This window comes from Pristiophorus japonicus, chromosome 22 (genome assembly GCF_044704955.1).
Source record: "Pristiophorus japonicus isolate sPriJap1 chromosome 22, sPriJap1.hap1, whole genome shotgun sequence".
In the NCBI taxonomy this organism is placed as follows: domain Eukaryota; kingdom Metazoa; phylum Chordata; class Chondrichthyes; family Pristiophoridae; genus Pristiophorus; species Pristiophorus japonicus.
The window spans coordinates 18,549,665-18,577,424 of NC_091998.1; the positions used below are offsets into that span (position 1 = coordinate 18,549,665).

Below are 27,760 nucleotides of genomic sequence, written 5' to 3' on the forward strand. Positions count from 1 at the left end.
GCGCTCCCGCTCCCTTCCAGCCCCCCGGCGCCTGCGTTCCACCGCGCCCTCGCTGCTCGCGTCCACGGAGCCCTCGCTCCCCGCCCCCTGGCGCGCCCACGTCCTCGCCCCCCCCCCCCGGCGCCCTCGCGCCCTCGCGACCTTGCCCTTGCCCCCTCGCCCTCGCCCTCTTTCCCCCCCCCCCCTCGCCCTCGCACTTGCGCCCTCGCTCGCCGCCGGCGCTCGCGCTCGTGCTCCCTGCCCCCCCGGATTCCCTGCACTCCCGCTCCCCGGCGCCCGCGTTCCCCCGCGCCTTTGCTGCCCGCGTCCCCGGCGCCCGCGCTCCCCGGCGCTCTCGCTCCCCGCCCCCCGGCGCGCGCTCTCGCCCCCCGGTGCCCGCGCTCTCGCCCCCCGGTGCCCGCGCTCTCGCCCCCCGGTGCCCGCGCTCTCGCCCCCCCCGGCGTCCGCGCTCTCGCCCCCCGGCGCCCGCGCTCTCGCTCCCCGGCGCCCGCGCTGCCCGCCGCCCGCGCTCTCGCTGCCCGCCCCCCGGCGCCCGCGCTCTCGCTGCCCGCCCCCCGGCGCCCGCGCTCTCGCTGCCCGCCCCCCGGCGCCCACGCTCTCGCTGCCCGGCGCCCGCGCTCTCGCTCCCCGGCGCCCGCACTCTCGCTCCCCGCCCCCCGGCGCTCTCGCTCCCCGCCCCCCGGCGCCCGCGCGCTCGCTCCCCGTCCCCCGCCTCCGCGCTCTCGCTCCTCGTCCCCAGCTCCCGCATTCTCGCTCCCCGCCGCCCGCGCTCTGACTCCCCGCCGCCCGCGCTCTGGCTCCCCGCCGCCCGCGCTCTGGCTCCCCGCCGCCCGCGCTCTGGCTCCCCGCCGCCCACGCTCAGACGCCCCGCGCCCTCGCTCTCGCTCTCGCTCCCCGCCCCCCCGCGCCTGCGCCTCTCGCTCCCCGCGCTCTCTCGCTCCCCGCCCCCCGCGCCCGCGATCTCGCCCTCGCCGCTCTCGCTCCCCTCGCTCTCGCTCCCCGCCCCCCGCCGCTCTCGCTCCCCGCCACCCGCGCTCTCGCTCCCCCCGCCGCCCGCGCTCTCGCTCCACGCGCCCGCGATCCCGCCGCCCGCGCTCTCGCTCCACGCGCCCGTTATCCCGCCGCCCGCGCTATCGCTCCACGTTCTCTCGCTCCCCGCGCTCTCTCGCTCCCCTACCCCGGCGCCCGCGCTCTCGCTCCCCGCCGCCCGCGCTTTAGCCCCCCGGCGCCCGCGCTCTTGATCCCTTCGCTCTCGCTCCCCGCCCCCCGCCGTTCTCGCTCCCGTGCTCTCGCTCCCCGCGCCCGTGCTCTCGCTGCCCGGCGCCCGTGCTCTCGCTCCCCGCGCCCGTGCTCTCGCTCCCCGCCCCCCGGCGCCCGCGCTCTCGCTCCCCGCCCCCCGGCGCCCGCGCGCTCGCTCCCCGTCCCCCGCCTCCGCGCTCTCGCTCCTCGTCCCCAGCTCCCGCATTCCCGCCGCCCGCGCTCTGGCTCCCCTCCGCCCGCGCTCTGGCTCCCCGCCACCCGCGCTCTGGCTCCCCGCCGCCCGCGCTCAGACGCCCCGCGCCCTCGCTCCCCGCCCCCCCCGCCGCTCTCGCCCCCCGCGCCTGCGCCTCTCGCTCCCCGCGCTCTCTCGCTCCCCGCCCCCGCGCCCGCGATCTCGCCCTCGCCGCCCGTGCTCTCGCTCTCGCCGCCCGTGCTCTCGCTCTCGCCGCCCGTGCTCTCGCTCTCGCCGCCCGCGCTCTCGCTCCCCTCGCTCTCGCTCCCCGCCCCCCGCCGCTCTCGCCCCTCGCTCCCCTCGCTCTGGCTCCCCGCCACCCGCGCTCTCGCTCCCCCCGCCTCCGTGCTCTCGCTCCACGCGCCCGCGATCCCGCCGCCCGCGCTCTCGCTCCACGCGCCCGTTATCCCGCCGCCCGCGCTATCGCTCCACGTTCTCTCGCTCCCCGCGCTCTCGCTCCCCTACCCCGGCGCTCTCGCTCCCCGCCGCCCGCGCTTTAGCCCCCCGGCGCCCGTGCTCTCGCTCCCCGCGCCCGCGCTCTCGCTCTCCACCCCTCCCGCCGCCCGCGCTCTCGCTCCCCGGCACCTGCGCTCTCGCTCCCCGCGCCTGTGCTCTCACTCCCCGACGCCCGTGCTCTCGCTCCCCCGCCCCCCGCGCCCGTGCTCTCGCTCCCCGCCCCCCGCGCCCGTGCTCTCGCTCCCCCCGCGCCCGTGCTCTCGCTCCCCCCGCGCCCGTGCTCTCGCTCCCCGCCCCCCGCGCCCGTGCTCTCGCTCCCCGCGCCCGTGCTCTCGCTCCCCGCGCCCGTGCTCTCGCTCCCCGCGCCCGTGCTCTCGCTCCCCGCCCCCCGCGCCCGTGCTCTCTCTCCCCGCCCCCGCGCCCGTGCTCTCGCTCCCCGCGCCCGTGCTCTCGCTCCCCGCGCCCGTGCTCTCGCTCCCCGCCCCCCGCGCCCGTGCTCTCGCTCCCCGCCCCCCGCGCCCGTGCTCTCGCTCCCCGCCCCCGCGCCCGTGCTCTCGCTCCCCGCCCCCCGCGCCCGTGCTCTCGCTCCCCGCCCCCCGCGCCCGTGCTCTCGCTCCCCGCCCCCCGCGCTCGCTCCACCGCCACCGCGCCCGTGCTCTCGCTCCCCGCCCCCCGCGCCCGTGCTCTCGCTCCCCGCCCCCCGCGCCCGTGCTCTCGCTCCCCGCCCCCCGCGCCCGTGCTCTCGCTCCCCGCCCCCCGCGCCCGTGCTCTCGCTCCCCGCCCCCCGCGCCCGTGCTCTCGCTCCCCGCCCCCCGCGCCCGTGCTCTCGCTCCCCGCCCCCCGCGCCCGTGCTCTCGCTCCCCGCCCCCCGCGCCCGTGCTCTCGCTCCCCGCCCCCCGCGCCCGTGCTCTCGCTCCCCGCCCCCCGCGCCCGTGCTCTCGCTCCCCGCCCCCCGCGCCCGTGCTCTCGCTCCCCGCCCCCCGCGCCCGTGCTCTCGCTCCCCGCCCCCCGCGCCCGTGCTCTCGCTCCCCGCCCCCCGCGCCCGTGCTCTCGCTCCCCGCCCCCGCGCCCGTGCTCTCGCTCCCCGCCCCCCGCGCCCGTGCTCTCGCTCCCCGCCCCCCGCGCCCGTGCTCTCGCTCCCCGCCCCCCGCGCCCGTGCTCTCGCTCCCCGCCCCCCGCGCCCGTGCTCTCGCTCCCCGCCCCCCGCGCCCGTGCTCTCGCTCCCCGCCCCCCGCGCCCGTGCTCTCGCTCCCCGCCCCCCGCGCCCGTGCTCTCGCTCCCCGCCCCCCGCGCCCGTGCTCTCGCTCCCCGCCCCCCGCGCCCGTGCTCTCGCTCCCCGCCCCCCGCGCCCGTGCTCTCGCTCCCCGCCCCCCGCGCCCGTGCTCTCGCTCCCCGCCCCCCGCGCCCGTGCTCTCGCCGCCCGCGCTCTCGCCGCCCGCGCCCGTGCTCTCGCCCCCCGCCGCCCGTGCACTCGCCCCCCGCCGCCCGTGCTCTCGCCCCCCGCCGCCCGTGCTCTCGCCGCCCGTGCTCTCGCCCCCCGCGCCCGTGCTCTCGCCCCCCGCGCCCGTGCTCTCGCCCCCCGCGCCCGTGCTCTCGCCCCCCGCGCCCGTGCTCTCGCCCCCCGCGCCCGTGCTCTCGCCCCCCGCGCCCGTGCTCTCGCCCCCCGCGCCCGTGCTCTCGCCCCCCGCGCCCGTGCTCTCGCCCCCCGCGCCCGTGCTCTCGCCCCCCGCGCCCGTGCTCTCGCCCCCCGCGCCCGTGCTCTCGCCCCCCGCGCCCGTGCTCTCGCCCCCCGCGCCCGTGCTCTCGCCCCCCGCGCCCGTGCTCTCGCCCCCCGCGCCCGTGCTCTCGCCCCCCGCGCCCGTGCTCTCGCCCCCCGCGCCCCTGCTCTCGCCCCCCGCGCCCCTGCTCTCGCCCCCCGCGCCCCTGCTCTCGCCCCCCGCGCCCCTGCTCTCGCCCCCCGCGCCCCTGCTCTCGCCCCCCGCCCCCTCGCCCCCCGCGCCCGTGCTCTCGCCCCCCGCGCCCGTGCTCTCGCCCCCCGCGCCCGTGCTCTCGCCCCCCGCGCCCGTGCTCTCGCCCCCCGCGCCCGTGCTCTCGCCCCCCGCGCCCGTGCTCTCGCCCCCCGCGCCCGTGCTCTCGCCCCCCGCCCCCCCCGGTGCCCGTGCTCCCCGCCCCCCCGTGCCCGTGCTCTCTCTATCCCCCGTCCCCGCGCTCTCGCTCCCCCGCGCACTTGCTCCCCGCCCCCCAGCCTACGGTCTCCGCGTTCTCGCTCCCCGCCCCCCGCGCTCTCGCGCCCGCACCCCGGCGCCCGCACTCTCGCTCCCCGCCCCCCGCCTCCGCGCTCTCGATCCCCGCCCCCCCGCCTTCGCGCTCTCGATCCCCGCCCCCCCGCCTCCGCGCTCTCGATCCCTGCCCCCCGCGATCTCGCTCCCCGCCCCCCGCGCCTGTACTCTCGCCCCCGTGCTCTAGCCGCCCGTGCTCTCGCTCTCGCCGCCCGCGCTCTCGCTCCCCGCGCCCTCGCTCTCGCTCCCTGCCACCCGCCACTCTCGCCCCTCGCCGTCCCCCGCCTCCGCGCTCTCGCTCCACGACTCCGCGCTCTCGCTCCGCGCTCTCGCTCCCCGCCTCCGCGTTCTCGCTCCCCACCCCGGCGCTCTCGCTCCCCCCCGCCCGACGCTCTCGCTCCCAGCGCTCTGGCTCCCCGCCCCCCGCCGTTCTCGCTCCCCGCCCCGGCGCTTTCGCTCCCCCCCGCCCGACGCTCTCGCTCCCCGCCCCCCGCGCCCGTGATCTCGCTCCCCGCACCCCGTGCTCTTGCACCCCGCGCCCGCGCTCTTGCTCCGCGCTTTCGTTCCCCGCCGTCCGCACTCTCGCCCCCCGGCGCACGCGCTCTCGCCCCCCGGCGCCCACGCTCTCGGTCCCCCCGGCGCCCACGCTCTCGGCCCCCCTGCGCCCGTTCTCTCGCCCCCCGGTGCCCCCATCCCGGCACCCGCGCTCTCGCTCCCCCCCCCCCCCCCCGGCGCTCTCGCTCCCCGCCCTCGCTGCCCGCGTCCCCGGCTCCCGCTTGCGTCCCGGCACCAGCGCCATCGCTCCCCGGCGCCCTCGCTCCCTGCTCCCTGCCCCCTGGCACGCCCGCGTCCTCGCACCCCGCCATCTCCCTCGCCCCCGGCACCCGCGCTTTAGCCCCCCGGCGCCCGCACTCTTGCTCCCTTCGCTCTCGCTCCCCGCCCCCCGCCATTCTCGCTCCCGTGCTCTCGCTCCCCGCGCCCGTGCTCTCGCTCCCCGCGCCCGTGCTCTCGCTCCCCGCGCCCGTGCTCTCGCTCCCCGCGCCCGTGCTCTCGCTCCCCGCGCCCGTGCTCTCGCTCCCCGCGCCCGTGCTCTCGCTCCCCGCGCCCGTGCTCTCGCTCCCCGCGCCCGTGCTCTCGCTCCCCGCGCCCGTGCTCTCGCTCCCCGCGCCCGTGCTCTCGCTCCCCGCGCCCGTGCTCTCGCTCCCCGCGCCCGTGCTCTCGCTCCCCGCGCCCGTGCTCTCGCTCCCCGCGCCCGTGCTCTCGCTCCCCGCGCCCGTGCTCTCGCTCCCCGCGCCCGTGCTCTCGCTCCCCGCGCCCGTGCTCTCGCTCCCCGCGCCCGCGCTCTCGCTCTCCACCCCTCCCGCCGCCCGCGCTCTCGCTCCCCGGCACCTGCGCTCTCGCTCCCCGACGCCCGTGCTCTCGCTCCTCGCTCCCCGCCCCCCGCGCCCGTGCTCTCGCTCCTCGCTCCTCGCTCCCCGCCCCCCGCGCCCGTGCTCTCGCTCCCCGCCCCCCGCGCCCGTGCTCTCGCTCCCCGCCCCCCGCGCCCGTGCTCTCGCTCCCCGCCCCCCGCGCTCTCGCTCCCCGCCCCCCGCGCCCGTGCTCTCGCTCCCCGCCCGTGCTCTCGCTCCCCGCCCCCCGCGCCCGTGCTCTCGCTCCCCGCCCCCCGCGCCCGTGCTCTCGCTCCCCGCCCCCCGCGCCCGTGCTCTCGCTCCCCGCCCCCCGCGCCCGTGCTCTCGCTCCCCGCCCCCCGCGCCCGTGCTCTCGCTCCCCGCCGCCCGTGCTCTCGCTCCCCGCCCCCCCCCCCCGGCGCTCTCGCTCCCCGCCCTCGCTGCCCGCGTCCCCGGCTCCCGCTTGCGTCCCGGCACCAGCGCCATCGCTCCCCGGCGTCCTCGCACCCCGCCATCTCCCTCGCCCCCGGCGCCCGCGCTCCCGCTCCCCGGCGCTCTCGCTCCCTGCTGCCCGTGTCCTTGCCCCGCGCTCGCTTCCCGGGCTCCCCGACTCCGTGCTCTCGCTCACCGCCCCCCGCACTCTCGCTCCCTGCGCTCTCGTCCCCCACGCTCCCGGCGCCCGCGCTCCCTCCCGCCGCCGCCCCCAATCCACGGCGCCCGCGCTCCCACTCCCTGCCCCCCCGGCTCCCCGTCACCCGCACTCCCACTCCCCTCCAGCCCCCCGGCGCCCGCGCTCCAGCCCGCCGGCGCCCCCGATCCACGGTGCTCCCGCTGCCTGCCCCCCCGGCACTCCCGCTCCCTGGCGCCTGCGCTCCCGACCCCGGCGCCCGCGTTCCACCGTGCCCTCGCTGCCCGTGTCCCTGGCGCCCTCGCTCCCCGTCCCCTGGCACGCCCACGCACTCGCCCCCCTCTCGCCCTCGCCCTTGCGCCCTCGCACCCCGGCGCATGCGCTCCCGCTCCCTGCCCCCACGGCTCCCCGTCGCCCGCGCTCCCTGCCCCCCCCGGCGCCCGCCCCACGGCACTCCCGCCGCCCCGGCGCACGCGCTCCCGCCCGCCGGTGCCCCCGATCCACGGCGCCCGTGCTCGTGCTCCCTGCCCCCCCGGATCCACTGCACTCCCGGGCGCCCTCGCTGCCCGCGTCCCCAGCGCCCGCGCTCCCGCTGGCGTCCCTGCGCCCGCGCCATCGCTCCCCGGCGCCCTCGCTCCCCGCCCCCTGGCGCGCCCGCGTCCTCGCCGGCGCTCGCCCCCCGCGCCCTCGCATCCCCTCGCCCTCGCTCCCCCTCGCCCTCACCCCTCCCTCGCGCCGGCGCACCCCGCCATCTCCCTCGCCCTCGCCACCGGCGCCCGCGCTCCCCGCCCCCCGACTCCGTGCTCTCGCTCACCGCCCTCCGCGCCCGTGCTTCCCTCGCGCCCGTGCTCCCCCGCTCTCACTCCCCGCCCTCCGGCGCGCTACTGCTCCCCGGCTCCCGCGCTCTCGCGCCCGCGCTCTCGTTCCCCACCCCCCGGCGACCGCGCTCCACACCCCCCGGCGCTCTCGTTCTCCGCGCTCTCACTACCCGCCACCCGCCCCCGGCGCTCTCGCCCCCCCGCTCCCTGCGCTCTTGTCCCCCACGCTCCCGGCGCCCGTTCTCCCAACCGCCCCCGATCCACGGCCCCCGCGCTCCCGCTCCATGCCCCCCCGGCTCCCCGTCACCCGCGCTCACGCTCCCCTCCAGCCCCCCGGCGCCTGCGTTCCACCGCGCCCTCGCTGCCCGCGTCCATGGCGCCCTCGCTGCCCCCCCCCGGCGCCCTCGCGCTCTTGCCCGCGCCCTCGCCCTCTTTCCTCCCCCCCCCCCTCGCACTTGCGCCCTCGCTCGCCGCCGGCGCCCGCGCTCGTGCTCCCTGCCCCCCCGGATCCCCTGCACTCCCGCTCCCCGGCGCCCGCGTTCCCTCGCGCCTTTGCTGCCCGCGTCCCCGGCGCCCGCGCTCTTGGCGCCCGCGCTCTCGCTCCCCGCCCCCCGGCGCCCGCCCTCTCGCTCCCCGTCCTCCGCACTCTCGCTCCCCGTCCCCAGCGCCCGCGTTCTCTCTCCCCGCCTCCGCGCTCAGGCTCCCCGCCGCCCTCGCTCTCGCTACCCGCCGCCCTCGCTCTCGCCCCCCGCCGCTCTCGCCCCCCCGCGCCTGCGCCTCTCGCTCCCCGCGATCTCGCTCCCCGTCTCCGCGCTCTCTTCCCCCCCGTCCCCCGCCTCCGCAGTCTCGTCCCCCGCCTCCGCGCTCTCGCTCCCCGTCCCCAGCGCCCGCGTTCTCGCTCCCCGCCCCGGCGCTCTGGCCCCCGCGATCTCGCTCCCCGCGCCCGTGCTCTCGTCACCGCGCTCTCGCCCCGCCGCCCGCGCTCTCGTCCCCCCCGTGCTCTCGCTCCCCGTGCTCTCGCTCTCCGCGCCCGTGCTCTCGCTCCCCACCCCCCGCGCCCGTGATCTCGCTCCCCGCCCCCTCGCGCCCGTGCTCTACCCGCGTTCTCGCTCCCCTTGCTCTCGCTCCCCTTGCTCTCGCTCCCCGCCCCCCCGCGCTCTCGCTCCCCCCCCGCACTCTCGCTCCCCGCGCTCTCGCTCCCCGCCTCCGCTCTCCACGCTCTCGCTCCCAGCGCCCGTGTTCTCGCCCCCCGTGCTCTCGCTCCCCGCTCTCGCCCGCGCTCTCGCCGCCGGCGCTCTCGCTCCGCGCTCTCGCACCGCGCTCTCGCTCCCTGGCGCTCTCGCCCCCAGCGCCCGCGCCCCTCGCTCCCCGTGCTCTGGCTCACCGCTCTCTCGCTCCATCCTCCGCGCACTCGCTGCCCTCGCTCTCGCTCCCCGCCGCCCGCGCTCTCGCTCCCCGCCGACCGCGCTCTCGCTCCCCGCCCCCCCCGGCGCCCACGCTCTCGCCCCGGGTGCTCTTCCTCCCCGCCGCCCGCGCTCTCGTTCCTCGCCCCCCCGGCGCCCGCTCTCTCGGCCCCCCCGGCGCCCGCGCTCTCGCGCCCGCGCTCTCGCCCCAGCGCCCCCACCCCGGCGCCCGCGCTGTCGCCCCCCGCGCTCACGCTCCACCCCCCCCCCCCCCGGCGCTCTCGATCCCCGCTCCCCGCCTCCACGCTCTCGCTCCCCGCCTCCGCGTTCTCGCTCCCCGTCCCCAGCGCCCGCGTACTCGCTCCCCGCCCCGGCGCTCCCGCCGCTCTCGCTCCCAGCGCTCTGGCTCCCCGCCCCCCGCGCCCGCGATCTCGCTCCACGCCCCACGCGACCGTGCTCTCGCCACCGCGCTCTCGCCGCCCGCACTCTCGTCCCCCGGCGCTCTCGCTCCCCGCCGCTCTCGCCCCGCGCTCTGGCTCCCCGCCGCCCGCGCTCTCGCTCCCCCCCCCCCCCACCTCGGCGCTCTCGCTCCCCGCGCCCGCGATCCCCGCCCTTCACGCTCTGGCTCCCCGCGCCCTCGCTCTAGCTCCCCTCGCTCTCGCTCCCCGCCCCCCGCCGTTCTTGCTCCCCGCCGCTCTCGCTCCCCGCGCCCTCGCTGTCGCTCCCCGCCCCCCGGCCCTCTCGCTCCCCGCCGCCCGCACTCTCGCTCTGCGCCTGTGCTCTCACTCCCCGCCGCCCGCGCTCTCGCTCCCCGTCCCCCGCGTTCTCGCTCCCCGTCCCCCGCGCTCTCGCTCCCCGTCCCCCGCGCTCTCGCTCCCCGGTGCCCGCGCTCTGCTACCCGCGCTCTCGCTCCCCGCCCCCCGCGATCTCGCTCCCCGCCCACTGGCGCCCGCGCTCTCGCTCCCCGGCGCCCGCGCTCTTGCTCCCCGGCGCCCGCGCTCTCGCCCCCCGGCGCCCGCGCTCTCGCTCCCCGGTACCCGCGCTCTCGCTCCCCGCCCCTCCGCGCTCTTGCCCCCCGGCGCCCGCGTTCCCCGCGCTCTCGCTCAACGCCCCCCGGCGCCCGCGCGCTCGTTCCCCGGCGCTCTCGCTCCCCGACACCTGCGCTCTCGCTCCCCGCCCCCCCGCGCTCTCGCCCACCCGGCGCCCGCGTTCCCCGCCCCCCCCCCCCCCGCGCTCTCGCTCCCCGCCGCCCGTGCTCCCGCTCTCCGCGCCCGTGCTCTCGCTCCCCGCGCCCGTGCTCTCGCTCCCCGCCGCCCGTGCTCTGGCTCCCCGCGCCCGTGCTCTCGCTCCCCGCCGCCCGTGCTCTGGCTCCCCGCGCCCGTGCTCTGGCTCCCCGCGCCCGTGCTCTGGCTCCCCGCCCCCGTGCTCTGGCTCCCCGCCCCCGTGCTCTGGCTCCCCGCCCCCCGTGCTCTGGCTCCCCGCCCCCCGTGCTCTGGCTCCCCGCCCCCCCGTGCTCTGGCTCCCCGCCCCCCGTGCTCTGGCTCCCCGCCCCCCGTGCTCTGGCTCCCCGCCCCCCGTGCTCTGGCTCCCCGCCCCCCGTGCTCTGGCTCCCCGCCCCCCGTGCTCTGGCTCCCCGCCCCCCGTGCTCTGGCTCCCCGCCCCCCGTGCTCTGGCTCCCCGCCCCCCCGTGCCCTGGCTCCCCGCCCCCCGTGCTCTGGCTCCCCGCCCCCCCGTGCTCTGGCTCCCCGCCCCCCCGTGCTCTGGCTCCCCGCCCCCCGCGCCAGTGCTCTCGCTCCACGCCCCCCGCGCCAGTGCTCTCGCTCCACGCCCCCCGCGCCCGTGCTCTCGTCCCCCGCGCCCGTGCTCCCGCTCCCCGCGCCCGTGCACTCGCTCCCCGTGCTCTCGCTCCCCGCGCCTGTGCTCTCGCTCCCCGCCGCCCGTGCTCTCGCTCCCCGCCCCCCGTGCTCTAGCTCCCCGCGCTCTCGCTCCCCGCCGCCTGCATTCTCGCTCCCCACGCTCTCGCTCCCCGCGCACTCGCCCCCCGCCCCCCGCGTTCTCGCCCCCCGCGCTCTCGCTCCACCCTCCGCGCTCTCGCTCAACGCCCCCCGGCGCCCGCGCTCTCGACCCCCGGCGCCCGCGCTCTCACTCCCCGCCGCCCGCGCTCTCGCCCCCCGGCGCCCGCACTCTCGCCCCCCCGGCACCCGCGCTCTCGCTCCCCGGCACCTGCGCTCTCGCTCTCCGCCCCCCCGCGCTCTCGCTCCCCGTGCCCTCGCTCTCGCTCCCTGCCCCTCTCGCTCCCCGCCGCCCTCGCTGTCGCTCCCCGCCGCCCATGCCCGCTGCCTCCGCCCCCGACCCCCCTCGCTCTCTGCTCCCGTCTTGCGCTCACTCGTCCTCTCGCTCTCTCTCTGCCTCTGCCTCGCTTGCGCTCGCGCTCTCTCTCTCTCAGAAGGCCGTGAAAATGAACGTGTTGATAAATTTAGCAATATTCTAGGCAAAAGTCCTGGAGGCTCCTTTTGTACAATCATTGATTTTTGAAAGCTAACCCAAAAGCCCCAGTTGCAGCTCCAGGCACAGCAACGTGGATCAACCCACCTTTCGCTGCCCTCGTTTATCATACTTCGCTTGAACAATCGGATCGAACATGCACGTGCAAAAAGGGGAGGAGTCATGGCGCGCCTGCGCAGGAGGATACAAAAATGTTCATGCAGATAATCACTCTGTTCTTTTATTTAGTCTGCTTTATTTTGCCAAGTAACTAGATTTTTGATTTCTGCTAATTCGTGAGGTACAATTCTTTGTGCACCAGCAACCCTCCAGTATCTTATCCTGATGGCTATTGATATATAAGCCTAGACGGTGAGTGTCAGGAAGCTAATAGGATCATGGCTGAGCCCAGTCCTATTCCTGGCATTACCCCATGTGTATATGCACACACTTGGGGAACCGTTTCTGATTTTCTCTTTTGTGGACATTTGTGGCATCCTAGTACTGCTGTGACTGAGTCGCACTCCAATTCGCCAATTTTTGGATAATTTAATACCATACCATGTGGTGCATTTACCCAATGAGTCACCATGAGAAACCTTGCAAAATAAGCTTACATTAACATTACATTACATTAACATTAACATAACTACATGCAGCCCTCCTGTAATAAGATCATCTATTAAAATTATTTTTCTCTTTTGAAGGGCATCCATCGTGTTTAAAATTCTCTCCAGAGTTAACAGCCCATGTGAAGACCTTAAGATGGCAATGTATCGAGTGCAAGACTTGCAGTGCTTGTCGAGATCAAGGAAAAAATGCTGTAAGTATTTGTTCAGTGATAATTTGTAATGTAATGTAACATTTCTTCTCTTTCTCCGCCCGTCCCCCCAAAAAAATTCCTTGCTCCACATTTTATTTTGTACAGAAAAAAATAAGGAAATTTGATGATGATGTCGTCGTCATCCCCCCCAAAATCGCAATGGTGCCATCTGCTGAAAATGTATTTTTGCCCTTTACCATGTGACTCTCATCTGACACTATGAATAAAGGATCCTCTACGTATCATGTTTTTTGCTCCATTACAGGCTTCAAATATTTCTTCTTGGCTTCTTTCATTGGTCAAGAAAAAACCCAAGAACGCGCAGTTAATATAGCACCTTTCACAATCTCAGGCTGTACGAAAGCACTTCACAGTCAATGAAGTACCTTCGAAGTGTAGTAAAACACTACATCTAATTTGTACACGGCAAAATCCCCGCCCCCCCAGCAGGAACGAGATAAATGATCAGATAATTTTTTTTTGTGATGTTGATTGAGGGTTAAATGTTGGCCAAGACATCAGGAGAAATCCCTGCTCCTTCAACATGTCTAATTTTAGTCTGTTTGTGGAATCAGGAGCCGTTTAAGATATCAAGTCACTGGAATTTTACATGTTTCAGCCTCCACAGAATTTTCTCCCTCCCTCTTGTGTGCTCTATCTCTCCCTCTCTTATGTTCTCTCTCCCACTCACATGTGCTTTCTTTTCCTCTCGTGCTCTCTCTCGTCGCCTCTTGGATTCAGCCTCCACAGCATTTTTGGGTGTTTATTAATCGTCTCTTCAGTTCTTCCCTTTGTTTATGGCTACATCATCAGCAATGCAGGTGTTGTCAGAACTGGAGCTTTCATTCTGGAAATCTGAACGCAAGTAGTTTTGTGCATCACTCTGTGACCAAGCCCTTCTCTGTCGTCTCTAGTTGATGTCTCTATCAGCATTTCAAAATTGAGATAGATAGACTTTTGTCAGCTAAGGGTATTAAGGGATATGGAGTAAAGACAAAGGTAAATGGAGTTTAGATATAGATCAGCCATGATCTAATTGAATAGAGGAACAGGCTTGAGGGGCTGAATGGCTTATTCCTGGTACTATGAAGAGAATAGATTTTTCAGACTAGCCAATGTCAGGTCCTTCAGCAATTTGATGCCAAAGCGGCTAGAGTCTTGAACATTCAGATCACTTAAAACTCCTGTTGAGGAAGCAGTTCAGCCGTGTCACCCCTTCAAAACCCAGTGCTCCAGTCTTATCAGTGTTCCTCATGAATAGATGAATTGCAACACGTATGTGGAATTGTATGCATCAGAACTTTCTGTCACCAGGTAGATTCTGTGAATATCCTGCAAACTCTGACACTCAGTAATTTCTATCTGCACTATAAGTTTGGGACGTTCATTAATTTAGTGCTGATAAAATGTCTGGCTGAAATGGACTTGATCCTCGTGTGGGTTAAAGGACTTATTAAGACTGCTTCCCTATAATAGCAGGGTGTTCTTCCTAGATATTGGCGCTTCATAGCCTGCTCACAGTATCTGCTGCATTGTTGTTTAAGGCTATGTACTTCCGATCTCCCTTCAGACAGTTAATCTGGAAAACATTCAAAAACTGTGATTTTGAGCACTCCACCAATTTGGACCAAACAGCAATTTTTGATCCTTTTGCAGAAGATTATTTGTTTTTTGTTTGATTTTTTTTTTTTGGATTTAAATTCAGGTGTCATTTCATCAAAAGGCAGTGCATAAAATCTTAGTGGTATGTGTAATAAAGAAACAACTGAAACAACATGCTTAATGCTCCTTTTGCAAAATGGAGAACATCTCAAATTGCCACGTGCCTATCCAGTTGGCTCCATTTTGTCATTTTAAGGTAGTAGAGGAATGAGCTTTAATGGACCAAATGTTCTTTTTTGATCATTGATTTTTTCTTATATTTAGGAGTTATTTGATATTTTTTGTAGTCTATTTCCAACTGTTTCATGTATTGCTTTATGTGTTTGATTGGGAAAAATAACTTTTAATGTTGTCATCGGCAGGGTCTTATGGGCTAGAAATTTGGGTCTCAGCGATAACCGCATTTTCTCGCCAAAATTACTGTTATCTGTCGCTATTGGGCCGTAAATTCAGGCCTTAATTTGCGCAGTGGTAAAAATCGGCGTTGCATGAGGATTCGTGGCGCAAACCGCAATCCTTGCCAACTTTAGTCCGAGGCCAATGCCGCTGCTAGTTGGGCCTCGGGAGGGCGGAAAAACGGCAAAAAAAAATAAATTGGAAAAAATAAAACAACAAAATTCACACAACATTTGCAAGACACGTATTTAGCAAATCACTGCAAAAGAATTAAAAAATAAAAACTTTTAACTTACCTTTTTGCAGGTCTTCATGCTTACCGCTGCTGGCAGACCTGCTACGACAGGTTTTTCCCTGTCAGTATTTTTCGTGCAGAATACGGGTGCGCACAGAGCTAAATTTTTGGCGAAAGTGATTATTTCGAGTCTTGCATGATAGCGGTCCTCTCTCCAGCAGTATTTGAAAACTGCCAACGCAAAACGTCACCGAATTTACCGCCAAGTGGGTTTTCGTCAAAAAAGGTGAAATAGCACCTAAACCCCAGTCGTAAAATCGCTGAATTTCCAGCCCTACATCGTGTTTTGTATGACAATGCATATCTCTCTAACAAAATATCCAAAGAGTGTTAAGGTGACATTCTAATAGTTTCCAGGACCACTTAATGTAGTTCGAAATGGATAATTGAATTTGCTGAGAGGTGAAAGGTTGTCATAACTGCAGAATGGTTATTGGGATTTCACTCCCATCTTGTAGTTTTGCTCAATATTTGTTGAAAGTGTATAAATTACTTATTTTTAAACGAACAAAATGTATTGGAGTGGTTCCAAAAAGATTGAGTTGAGTTAGCAAATTGATAAAATTTCATAGTGATTATACTTTTCCTTTTATGCCAGAATCAGATTCAAATTGATTACTTAGTAGCTTTAGCACTTGGAGATACTTGAGTATAATTTAAAAACCTAAGTGAATTTATGTATTGAAGTACTTGCAATTTTTTTCCTCTCTAGGACAACATGCTTTTTTGTGATTCCTGTGACCGAGGGTTTCACATGGAATGTTGTGACCCACCACTCTCCAGAATGCCAAAAGGTATCACTGAACCAAATGTATTGGTGACTTGCCTATTTGTTATTTTCAAATTTGTCTACAGTTGCTTTATACATGCGTATTAGATTTGAAGATACAATCAAAACTAATGCAAATTGGTGCGTTTTGGATTTTTTTTAACTTCAGACCATCTATGAACGTTTCTCCTCCCAATGACATATTGCTCCACTTGTGCAAAAGGACAGAATGCCCCTTTATGCACAAATAGTGCTACAAGTAGAACGTCTGAAATCCATAGTTCTAAAAACCATAATTGTCCGAAAACCAGACATTGGGCAGATCGCAGGAGTCGGAATCCAGAAATCTGTTCTGAAAACCAGACTTTTTTTTAAACGCCGCAAATACAGACCTGTTCCTGAGCCTTTCGGAATGCCCCATGATGGCGACCCACGTAAGACCCGAGCCGACCCGACCTAACTCACGTGAGACTCGAACTGACACGACCGAACCCACGTGTGATCTGAGCCGACGACCACCTGACCCACGAACTCCCCTCGGATTTCTTCTCCGAAATCCGGGAATACCCGAGACTCGACCCAGGGGTTTCCGGATTCGGGATGTCGGATTTCTTCTCCGAAATCCGGAAAACTCTGAAAACTGGAATGGCCTCGGTCCCGAGGGTTCCGGTTTCGGGACGTTCTATCTGGAATTTGTTTGCAGTCAAAATTACCTCCTAATGATGGCTAGTGTTCGCTAAGAGAGATGAGAAAAACCATATAACAAGAAAAACCCACTTGTCCCATCAAACCGTTCCTTACACAGATCATGTACAATCTATCTTACTGCGAGCTTTACCCCTCTTAAAATATTAGGAGCCAGTTATTAATTTGTTCTCGCTGTTTCAATTGTTACATGTCCTTGCACCTGATCCTATCAATACAAGGACTATTGAAGCTTCTTGAAGTATTTGATCATCTTGGTTTATACTAGTGTGTATAAGCGCTAATCCTTTCCCAATTATATGGCAACTTTTTGAAGGAGTTAATTAATACAATATTAACCGCTTTTGCTGCGATCCTAAAAGCTTTATCTATTAATAGGTCATTTTACTTGAGGTTTGTTAATTGTATTGCTCATGGACAGTAAAGCTAGTTCTCGTGTTTACTGCGACCACATTCTAAGGTCCAGGATTGGAATTCACCCCCTTTCTGTTGTCGCTCACTTAAATTCCAGAGCCTGTGCTAATTGACAGAATCACAGGTTGAATTGATGTAATGAAACCACTTGCAGTCATTTGTCTGATTCCTGACACTCGGGTTCGCGTGCAAAGGCCTACAGGAGTTAGGGAAACTAGAGTGCTAAGTATTGAGAGGGAAGCTATATAATAAGGTTTACCAATTTTTGCAATATAAAGTGAGGAGAATCTGTCTTTGGAACATTTTGGCTTCCTTTGTAACTTCTAAGAAATTTTATTTTTTAAGAGTACTTATGTAATGGGTTGGATGAGGCATTTTAATGACGGCTGTACGGCACAAAAATTATCTTGATCGTGTTAAAGATTCACCAATCAGATAAAGCTAGCTCGGTGATGTGATTGGTTGAATTGATGGATTGAAGGAACAGTGACTTCTTGAATCAGATTGGATAATGATCTAGGGTCAGTAGCCTTTGGTTTTGCTATCTGATAGACCGTAGGAAAAATATGCTATAACACTACCTTCACACACAATTCGAATAATATATAGATAAATTGATCCACTAATTCTGTGCCTACCAAGTCAAATGACCTGCTTACTTTTACATCAGTTATATGTCTCAAATGTTTTAAGTTCTGCGTCATGATCTTCAATTTTCTTTTCTCTAATAAAAAGTTCTGCAAGTCTTTCCTCACAACTAGGGGCCTTAAATTCCAAAATCATATCTGTTCTTTTCTAACCCTCTCAATGCATCATGCTCTTTTCAAAATTGAGTGCCCAATATTGCTGACAGTAATGTTCCAAATCAGGCCACATCAATGATCTGTACAAGATTAGAATAACTTTTGTCAAACATTTATAAGATGTCAACTAGTATTTGGATAGCTTCGTTGATAATGGTTTGAACACCAGGAACTGTCAATGAATGACTAAACATCGTACCTAATTGTTGAGTATGTATGTTTCTGTTCCTGTTCCTGTTCCTACATGCAGTGCCTTACATTTATAAATATTTACAGTAAAATTCATCTGTCATTCTTGGGTCATCTATTTCTTTGGTGCAGATCACTCTGAATATAATTTATATTTGTCTTCTGGTCATACAGCTTAATAGTAACAAATTTAATAAATTAAATGTTTTTCTCCTAATTATGGTGAATACTATGACTTGAAAGGGACCCAAAATATACTTCTGTGGAAATCCACTAGTCATTAAAACTTATCGATAGCCATTTCAATTTATCATCGCCTTCTACTTTCTATTGCTGAGCTCGTTTTCAATCCAGCTAGATAATTTACTCCTAATCCATGAGTCTTAACTTTTGTTAAAGTCTCATGTCAAACTTTATCATGCTGTTTGAAAATCTAAGTAAATTACATCAAGTGACTAACCCCAATTCACTATCTCCTCAAAGGATTCCAGCAGATTAGTGACCCATGACCTATATTGTTTCTAAATTTATGCTTATGGCCTCTGCTTTTCGGATGAGCATTGATTATGCCCTGCCTGATGTACTCCATGCAATTCTCCAATACAATGTTAAATTAGTTGGTCTATAGTTTTTTGGTTCCTGTTTTTGAATTTTGAGATGTTAATGTTCATGGATTGTTTTAAAAACAACAACCAGAGTTTCTTCTCAATTCTCTCTCATTTCTTTGAGTATTCTAGGGTGTTCCCAATCTGGCCCGGCTGCCTTGCCTGAAATTTCTCTCATTGTATAACAAGAAAATGCCTGTATCTCTATAATTAAAAACCCTCTAGTAAAATCATTTTCTAAGAAATCATAGGTTTTCAGCTGCATATTCTTGCAGATCATTAAGTGTGTGTGTGTGTGGGGGGAGCTGAATAGACCCTCCTTTTTCAGTAGGAGAGGTATTTTGAGTCATAATTCTTTAACATATCTTCATCTTGTGCTTTAATGTTTACATTCTTTCTGGAGCCAAAATTATATCTGACTAATCTGTTTAATGCACTTGTTATTTCCTGTTTCTCCAGATCTCTTCTCAATTTATCCCTTAAAGACCCATTTTGTTTAACATGTCTGTAGCTAAACTAGCTGAGAACTTACTTTCATTTCCTTTTAATGCTACAGCCCTTCTAATAATATACTTTTGGTTATCATCCATCAATTCTCGCATCTCATTTATTTTTTTTTGTATATTTTAAATGTTTCTGTTTGGCCTTAAAGGTAGTTTGGTGTTAATTTATACATCATGGTTTTGGTCTTGCTATTTTATTAGTACATCCCATCCATTTTACTTCTGTTTTTTATTTTATAATTTTGTTTCTCATTCAGTTCTCTGTGCAATTTTTCTATTGTTCTGAATTTTGCATTCTTAAAACTGTGCACCTCTATGCTATTGCCCCCTACCCCCACTAATTAATCACCCCTACTCAGCTCCTCTCCTGGGACATTGACTCTTGCCTGGGTATAGTTCAGTTCGGCAGAGCTCAGCAGTGAAGTTCCTGAGGCTGTTTTCCCATTGGGGATTTAGCTAAGCCCAATCTTCTCCTCCCCAGACATTTCATTTGGAATATGATCAGGAAAGGGTGCCTTGATTGATTTTCCCCTTCATAAACCAGGATGTGTAGCTAGTTGTAGCACCTCTACTGGTATCCTGGCTGAGATCAATTAGCTCAACACAAACTGGGAATCAATCTTAGGACTTTCCTGGTCTACATGGCTCAACTGCTGACTAGCTTAACCAGCTGGACCATCAGCGTAATTAGTGGGCTTATCCTTTTAATCATTTTTCAAATTTAACTATATAGTCTAGCACCCAAGTGTTCACCCCACTTCCAGGTCATCCGTTCCAGTGGACTGCTAAGGATCAAATCTACTTGCAACTCTCCTTCACATGATACTTCTATGAAATTGCTTGTTCATTCACAACTCCTTTCTGTCGTCCCGCATCGAACCACTTTACTTCTGAGATGTTGAAATCCTCCACAGTTATTACTTTATGATTTCCTGCTTTTTTTCTTGCCCAAACAAGTCTATCTACCGATTTAAGTTTGAGCTGCTGGTGGCTATCAGTACAAATTACTATTTTGTTGCCACTATCATATATTGCTAATTTCCACCCAGATTGCTTCTGCCCCATCCATTTATTCTATTTATATCCTCCTTTATCAGTATTGTTATTCCTCAGCCTTGCTTCACATGTCTATTCTGACAAAATGTCCTATACCCTCAGCTCCATCTCATGTTCAGATACTCAAAGCCATGTATCTGTAAAAGTAGGTACATAATTTTTTTCACATGGCTTGTAGCTGTTTTATAGTTTTCTGTTATTCTATTATAGTGATCTGTGAGGGTTAGGACAAGAGGAGGAAGTGTCTGAATATCTAGCATTCTAGTAAAGGGAGATTATGTTTAGAGTTGGAATGGAAAATTCATCACATACTACCCTAAGGCGAGTTAATTTCTAGCTTCAGCTCATTGGTTTGCAATTAACATCATTATGTTATCTTTTCATCTCCAGTTCATTCTGTTTTTCTGCATTCCTTATGGACTGTTCTCTACTTCACTAGCGAGCTCCTTATTATTTTATGAGATTTATTTCCTATAATTCAGTAAAAGCTGATTATTATCCTAGTTAAAGAGATGTCCTATCACCAAATGGGTTTAAAGAAAATCTGCCATCATTGATGTGAGTTCCATAGCAGTACAGTGCTGGTTGTGGGAGAAAGGGGCGTCTGAGCCCCTGATGATATCATGGAACCTCTTCTGTACCTGTGCACCAATATGATTAAATAATTGCTTCTGGATTTGGAGGATTCTAATTGTGAAGTTCTAAGATGCAAATTTAGCAAAATTCTCATTTTCTGTAATGTTTTCTAACTGGTATATTTCAGTTGCAGGAGTTAATTGTCACTTTTATCTTGCTTGTAGGTCTTACTGTAAACATAAATAGAATACATGGTGCAGATTGGAAACTTTGTTGAGAAATCTAATGGGTGTATTACTTACAACAGGAATGTGGATCTGTCAAATATGCAGACCAAAGAAAAAGGGAAGAAAACTACTGCACGAGAAAGCTGCACAGATCAAACGTCGTTATGCGAAACCATTAGGACGTCCCAAAAATAAACTAAAGCAAAGAACCATGTACGTTTATCTTTTTCTTTGGAACAAATATTACAAATGATTAAAGATATTTACAGTACGATATTTTAATGAAGTGGAAGTATGTTTTGTTAGTTTCCCAATAATTGTCATGCATTCAAATCCAAATACTGTCTCTTGCGTTCAAAGGGAGTCTAGATACACAGGGTTGTTTAAAACAACCGTGTAGCTTTTTAAAATTGATGCTCCATCTTTAGAAAACAATTATTTTCAAAATTATCAATAAATATTAAACAGCAGCAAAAATTAAAATGTCTACCTCATTATTGCAGCCTCTCATTATACCCTACTCCCTCCTACATATGGTTGAAGCTAAAATATTGGCTGTTGAAGGACTTGGGGACGTGGTAACATATAGGACTGAAAAAGACCATTGGCTTGTCCGGTATCTCAGAAATATTATATCTCGAGGTACCCAACATACATCCCTCTATCAGCCTCAATAACTGCTGCCATCTGCTCTGTCCACAGATGATCCCTCATCGCTCTTCCGCCTCGATCACTCGCCGCACCTCTGCCACGACCTCCCGCTCCTCCGCTGTACCTGGGCCCTGCCAATACTCCTGCCCACGCTCCAAACTGCGACCTGGGTCCTGATAATGTCACACAGTCTCCCACCTCAAAGCCGTCGCACACTTGGCACAGCTCGCGCTGGAAGTTGTAGTGGTATGCCGCTCCAGCTCTTTTGTAGCCCTGACCTGCGGAGGTGTTCTCAACAGGTCGGGTGGCCCACACTGTTCCAGGGCCCGCCGCTCCAGCTCTTTTGTAGCCCCAACCTGCAGAGGTGTTCTCATGGAGGTACGGTGAATGTTTTGTGACAGAGGTGCAGCGAATGTTTATGACAGAGGAGCGGCGAGAGATCGTGGCGGAGGTGTGGCAAATGAGGGTACGGGGCCCAGAAGAGCCCAGGGGCAGCACGGGCCAGTGCACACTGCGATATGTGTGCGCACTAGTCTGTGAAGCAGTCGTCCTGGTTAACCCTAGCCACTGGATAAAGGCCTAGCTCTGTCAAGCCTGTGTGGTGGCTGATGTGCAACGGTCACCACATGTTAAAAAAATCCACGCGCAGGCATCTTCCATCCTTTCAATTGGAGTTCAGGACTGGAATATCGGGTCCTTATTGAAACATCTGTGAACTCGTCAAAACAAGTCATCCTCGTTCGAGGGACCGCCTATGATGATGATTATTACAGTCCTCAAATAAAGGAACCAGAGTCCCATACAGGTCGTCATAACTGTAGCGTGCAGTTCTGAAACATTTTACTTGTGGTCTCCAATTTTGTATGGAAATGGGTTCCCACTTAACTTTATCCTTCACGTTTTAATTTTTTTCTCACTAACCAAACTTAAACATTTTTATGTTCTGTTCTTTTAACAGATTTTGCACCTTTTTGATACTTTGTATAAGTTTGAAAGTTCTGTATTTGACTCTCTTATTTAACCCAAAACTCAAAATATGTTATGCTCTGAAGTTGGAAATCTACAACTGTCTTTGAATATGTCATCTAAACTTGAAGCTGAATCCACACCAATCTGCTGTTTCCATCAGTTTCTTTGCCTTTACTTTGATTGTATTACTTTCCTAAGGTATGCTCACAGCTTTAGCCCTAGAAAAGGGAGAATGATGTATATCTTCCTATTTGTCTTCATATTGTGCCAGATCTTGATAACATTTCTTTGATCACAATCACATTTTACACAATCCTATCATTACTTGACATGTATATTCCAACAGGGTGTTGCTGAATTATAGAGGAGGAATCCTAGTGGACTTTTTCTTTTCCACTCCCTATCCCAGGAATGCAAGGCCAATCATCATACCCCTATTATTCCCCACCTAGATAACTCAGCACAAACTGTGAATCAAACGCGAGACCTTCCTGTTATATTTTGTTCAGTACCACACTGGGAGGTGTATTTACCCACTGTTGAGGAGCTGCAGGTTGCCTTCAATTAAATTATTCAGTCTCAACACATCAGGGCCTTGTGAAGTATTCATTGCCTTTATCTTACTGATGGAGGTACCACCAATGCTAAAACAGAAACAGACTAACAACAATAAAAAAGCACGTCTGGGGTGTTTCCCTTCATTACCAACCGTTACTGCATTTCTATGCTTAAAAACACTACAGCGGAAAAATGTTCCTGATTTTGTGCTTTTAATCCTGAACTAGGTATCCAGCCCTTAAAAAGAAACATTGTTTTATTTAAAGCCGAAGAAACCTGTAGCGGCTTGTGGTATTGAAAGATCTATTTAGTGGTGACTGCCCTCAAAACTCTCATTGTCACCTTGTCAGTGAAGTAATTGAGCAGACGGCTTCTCCTCCAGTGTTCAAGAACTGACTTCTGTCAAACTGGGTAAAGAGACTTGAAAATACACATTAATGTCAAAGTTGATGGATGTTGACCTTTTGTACTTGAAGCAAATACTGTACCAATGTTCACTTCTCATGACACGCATTTTCAGAAAAAAATCTGTCACTGCACATCCACGGCCAGGGCAGGTTCATCAGACAGTGCTCTCATGCTTCAACTGAACTGAACTCAGAATTCAATACAAATGACTTTCTCATGAACCAGCCGATTCTATTTCAGATGTCACATGCGAATAAAAGGAATAGATATGACTTTTCCACGTCCCCATATACACACATGTTCTACTTGAAATGTATAGTTCCTTACAGTTCATTGATTTGATTTTTTTGGTCAATCTTTAATAGTTAATTGCTCTGCACTTCCACTCATTTAAGGTCTTCCATGGTCCAGATAAGAACTGTGGCTCTGTGTACCCATTGTAACTGCTTACCAACCCCCAAGAATTGTATTCTCTACTTGTGTCTACAAAGACTGCCAGGAGCATTGGACACATTGCCCCCATAGTTTGTCTGGAATCGCTTTCCCCTCAAGTTGGAGAGCTCGACATTTTTGAGTGCAATGGGACGGCATCTAAATATTCGCATAGTGCAATGTTGTGAACCGTGACCAGTGACACAACGTCACATAAAAAGTACTTAAGAGCATCGAACATACTTTGGAAGCAATGTTCTCCAAGCAAACAATGTAATGATCTGGATATCGAAAATAAATCTGTTGCCCATTGCAAGCTTGCAATTGAGTTCCATCCAGAGAAGATCCAGTTGAGAGCTAATCATTTGGCAGGCAAGGGCAATGCACTGGCAGATCTCCTCGGTAATCTAGATCAATTTTTACAGTGGACAGACAGAATTAGTGAATTTGGGACAGCGAGGATAAATATTCTACATGAAGGAACAGAGACTGAACCTTGGAGAGAAAGTTAGCTGAGGTGACTGGCAGCTTGGTCGAAAAGTTGGGTTTTGAAAAGTTTTTAAGGGTGACGATGTAGAGGAAATACCAAGATGGTTGAAGGCTCTGCCTCGAATGGTGGTGCGAAGGCCATGCAGAGATTTGAAGAGGAGGGACAAGGTATTTAAATGTAATGAATTTGGGGAAAGGGAGACAATATACATCAGTGATGACAAGTATGATAAACAAGCAGAATGTAATACCAGATAGGATAAGGGCTGTTTTGAAACTGAAGGACAGTGCCTACAAAGTAAGCAACTAATAATGCTGACTTCCTTTGATGTCCTCATTCCATAGGTCAGCATCATGATGATATTGACACTATGAAATGTTTTGCCATGACATCATCTATTGATAACAGTTCAAAGAATTTTTATTGTCTAGAAAATTAGTTCGGGTCACTTTGGAATTGTAATATAATATCTTGAGCAATATGAGTTTTATTTTTGATACTCCTCCATACACTATACAAGTTATAAGAATATAAACTGTAATGAGAAAAGTCAATCCAACTTAAATTAAAGCAATCTATTGGATTGATGCATCAAGCAGGCCCCTCTTGTTCTCAGAGTCTCTAATTCCCAAGTCTGTCTGTCACCATATTGTTCCATACTTATTGGTATTCTATGAATAAGAAATCACCCAGTAAATATTACAGAAGAAGTGAACTAAACAGTGTAGCCATTATTCTACAATTTCATAGCATTATGCATGTAATTTCTTATAAACCTCCACTTACTCTGGCTGCTTAATTTTGAAAGCATGTCCTCTTGTCCTACATTCCCAAATAATTTACTGTTACTGATTAAAACTGGTATTTCCACTCAGCTTAATTTGGCTCAAGAAAATAATCTTAATGACCTCGGGCCTATCCTTGTACCACAGTGATCTTTGCCTAAATCTGTTCGCTGCATCCTTTCTGATGACAGTGCTCCTATGGAAAGCTGATGATTAAAGCCAGGCACAACATTCTAGTGTGCTTTCACTGATACATTTTTAAACAGCTACTACCAAATCTTTGGACTTGGACTCCCTGCTTCTGCCAAAGCACCCTAACTTTCTGTTTGTCTTTGATTAATCTCAACCTCACACTGCAGATGTTTTAAAGACTACTCCAAGTTATCCACCTTTATCAAGATACGACCATTCATTTTGCTATCAGATATATGCTTTGTTTTGCATTTAGCCACATTAAACATGATGTACCAGTTACAGACTTTGTAAAGCCTATCTAAATCTCTTTGAAAATTATCCCTTTTGCCATGCATCTTGTTCTGCTGTGTAATTGTGACATGTAAGTTTAGAAATTCAAATTTTTAAACCTCATCTGTATTATCCTGTTGAGTATAATTCTAAGGGCACGTACTTCAAAGGACATGATTAATTCTACCAGCGTGAATAATTACACTCAGTTTCTTATTATCTATTCAGCTTTCAGTCAGTATACCTACTTCACCCCTAATTATGGGAGCTGTCCCTTTCAACGCAGCCTCTCATGAGGCACTTCTTCATTTGGTTTTTGAAAGAATAGATAATAGATATCTGCCAATATCCACCAACTTAGTCACATTACAACAGTCAATTAAGTTTATAAGACACTTGGTTCACGTCATAATTTAAGGCTGGCATTTGTAAATCATACTAAAGCCAAGTTGTGGGTTCCAAAAACTCCTGGGTGAGTAAATATAAGTACATAGGCAAATGCAGAAGGAATGTATGAACAATTGTGGTGATGTCAGTGAGATAACTTAGTGAAAGTTTTCTTTTGTATTTATGTAATAAGTTTCCTGTGATTGGTTGGTACTCACATGTCCAGTACGCCGAATTGTTGTATTAAAATTAATTTGAAGGGTGGATATACAATAACGCTGCCTGTTGGTATGTTGCGACACACTGCCGCAAAGTAGTACAATACAATTTTACATGTGGGATTTCTGAATTTTAGCCAAGGTATTTGGAGGAGGTGGAGGGGCATTTCCTTTGACGGAGGGCAAGTCTACCTGTATTACACTTGTCCATTTTATAGTGGCAAATTACATTAGCAGTAGCCTGGAAGCAATTTAGTTGCTTTACCACTTCCACTGGAGAATGGCTTGAGGAGAGGCAATGTAAATGATGAGGTGGAATAACTCCGTATGACATGGAGCAAAGTAACAAAAATATGCATGAAAATATAAATGTAAGTCACATCAAATAGAAATGCAATCTGATACTGCAATTTGTGAATTCTGAATTTGTAAATCCAATGATCCCCATTTATTTTTCTCCCCCATATAATTTTCCTAATTTTAGAAACACTCTTAGAAATAGTGCATATTCTTTTCTTAGTAGTAATGTTGTACTTTGCACTTTTCTACAGATCGGCAGACAATGATGAAGGAACTATGACAATGGACACAGGAAGGGGGTCACCTGGTAGGGGTCAAAAGACTAAAATCTCTACCACACCTTCATCTGGTCATGCTGCGTCTCTGAAGGACTCAAGCAGCATATTGGCTCATACAGACCCCACCCTGGCTAGTGCTACCACCTCCACATTCACAGTTAACCAAACAACTAACGGTCTCGTTGATGGCCTAACTAGATTTTTTACGCCCTCACCTGATGGCCGAAAGGCACGAGGTGAAATAGTAGACTTTTCAAAGTGCTATTTGCTGAAGAAAAACTGCACAGTGAAACAATCAGCCACTTTCAACTCTAGCATATGGTCTGCAGGTATTGCTCAGAAGTTAACCCCATTCTGTCGACCCCCACTGCCTAGTCAGAGCCCCAGTTCACACAAATCCAGCACTTCCACTTCTGCTAACTCCCCTCAAAGTTCTTCCAGCCAATCAAGCGTACTCTCTCTTAGCAGCCTTCCTAACAGCAACCATCTAAAGGGACTCTTTGATGGGCTATCTCATATTTACACCATTCACAGAGAGTCTCGTAAAAAGGGACATCCCAGTTACGCACCACCAAGGCGTGTGCGTCATAAACCTGAGTTGGCTCCCACACCAAAAGCCTATCCTCATTTCCGAAAAAAGAAAGGTGTTACAAGTAGTAGCTTTATGTTTCCTGCCTTTTCCCATGGATGGAGGGCTTCCAGGACATGCTCACTGAAATCTGTTGCTCACTTCAGACAAACTTCTTTCCTTGTAAAGCACAAGATATTAGGCAGATTAAAATATAGAGTGACCCCTCAGATGGGGACCCCCTCAGCAGGGATGGGGAACTTGGCACACGGAAGGATTAAACGTGACCGGGACGATGGTAAGCAAAGGTCCAAACCAACCTGCGTCCTGTCCAGTAAAAGTTTACTCTATTTTGTCACGTAGCCCTTAGCTTCTTCTCTTGTTCCTTCTTCACTTTTGTAGGAATGTAAACAAACAAACATCTTGTCCCTTTTTCTGACGCTAACTAAATATCTTAACATTGTTTTTCAAATAAACTTGCATCACAGATCAAACATCTTGTTTAATTTGCATCTGTTGTAGTACTAAGAATCCCAAATGCCTGCATAGCACTGCTTAAAGCTTTGTAGAATTGCATGACCATCCAACTTGCCACACTACACCTCTCACTCTTCCAGCCCTTTCCAAACATCAGCTCAACCATTTTGATTGTTTGCTTCCAGTGTTGATAGTGAGAAGTGGCAGATGTGTTAACTTTAGACCTTCCTGTTCTGCATTTTACTCACGTTTTTTTCCTCTGCTTTATTTCTTTGCGTAAAGTAATTTCAATCTTGCTGGACTTCAGCAACAAAGCAAATGCTACACAAAAGCAAAATGCTGCGGATGCTGGAATCTGAAATAAAAACAGAAAATGCTGGAAATCTCAGCGGGTTAGGCAGCATCTGTTGAGAGAGAAACGGAGAGTTAACATTTCAGGTCGATGACCCTTTGTCAGAACTGATGAAGGGTCAGGGTCATCGACCCGAAACATCAACTATGTTTCTCTCTCCACAGATGCTGCCTGACCCGCTGAGATTTCAAGCATTTTCTGATTTTAAAGCAAATGCTACTGTTGAATTACTTTGTGCTACTGCCTACTTTCCCTGCATGTCTTGTTTACTTGTGTGATTATTAATATTTAGAATTGTTAGATGAAGAATGCTAATTTACTTCAGCTAAGTAATAAAGCACCAGGAGAAGTGGTGTGCTTTTTATGGAGCTGTTAATAGAGCATATAATTAAATTCATGTGATGGTGGGTTTTGCTCATGTATATGAACATTTTTCCTGTGCTGCTTTGGT

At 56.0% G+C, this 27,760-nt stretch overlaps 3 protein-coding genes and 1 pseudogene across 10 annotated transcripts in view; 3 read left to right on the top strand and 1 right to left on the bottom strand.

Moving 5' to 3' along the window:
• The window catches only part of LOC139235177 (histone acetyltransferase KAT6B-like), a 20,952-nt gene extending 8,847 nt beyond the window's left edge, over positions 1–12,105 (top strand). Inside the window, exon 3 of the mRNA XM_070866397.1 lies at positions 12,037–12,105. Within this exon, the coding sequence (XP_070722498.1) occupies positions 12,037–12,105 (69 nt within the window). The remainder of the gene's footprint in view (positions 1–12,036) is intronic.
• LOC139234881 (erlin-1-like) overlaps positions 1–27,760 on the bottom strand; it is an 843,171-nt gene that overhangs the window by 697,069 nt on the left and 118,342 nt on the right. The gene's annotated exons all lie outside the window — the stretch shown is intronic.
• The window catches only part of LOC139234879 (histone acetyltransferase KAT6B-like), a 94,181-nt gene continuing 78,113 nt past the window's right edge, over positions 11,693–27,760 (top strand). Inside the window, exons 1-5 of one of the 8 annotated variants that reach the window (XM_070865700.1) lie at positions 12,537–12,592; positions 13,477–13,629; positions 14,837–14,918; positions 20,052–20,184; positions 25,886–25,941. In XM_070865700.1, the coding sequence (XP_070721801.1) occupies positions 13,570–13,629; positions 14,837–14,918; positions 20,052–20,184; positions 25,886–25,941 (331 nt within the window). In that variant the 5' untranslated portion in view covers positions 12,537–12,592; positions 13,477–13,569. The other 7 variants (XM_070865704.1, XM_070865705.1, XM_070865703.1 and 4 more) reach the window with 7 other exon arrangements.
• On the top strand, positions 25,947–26,843 carry LOC139235150 (histone acetyltransferase KAT6B pseudogene; annotated as a pseudogene).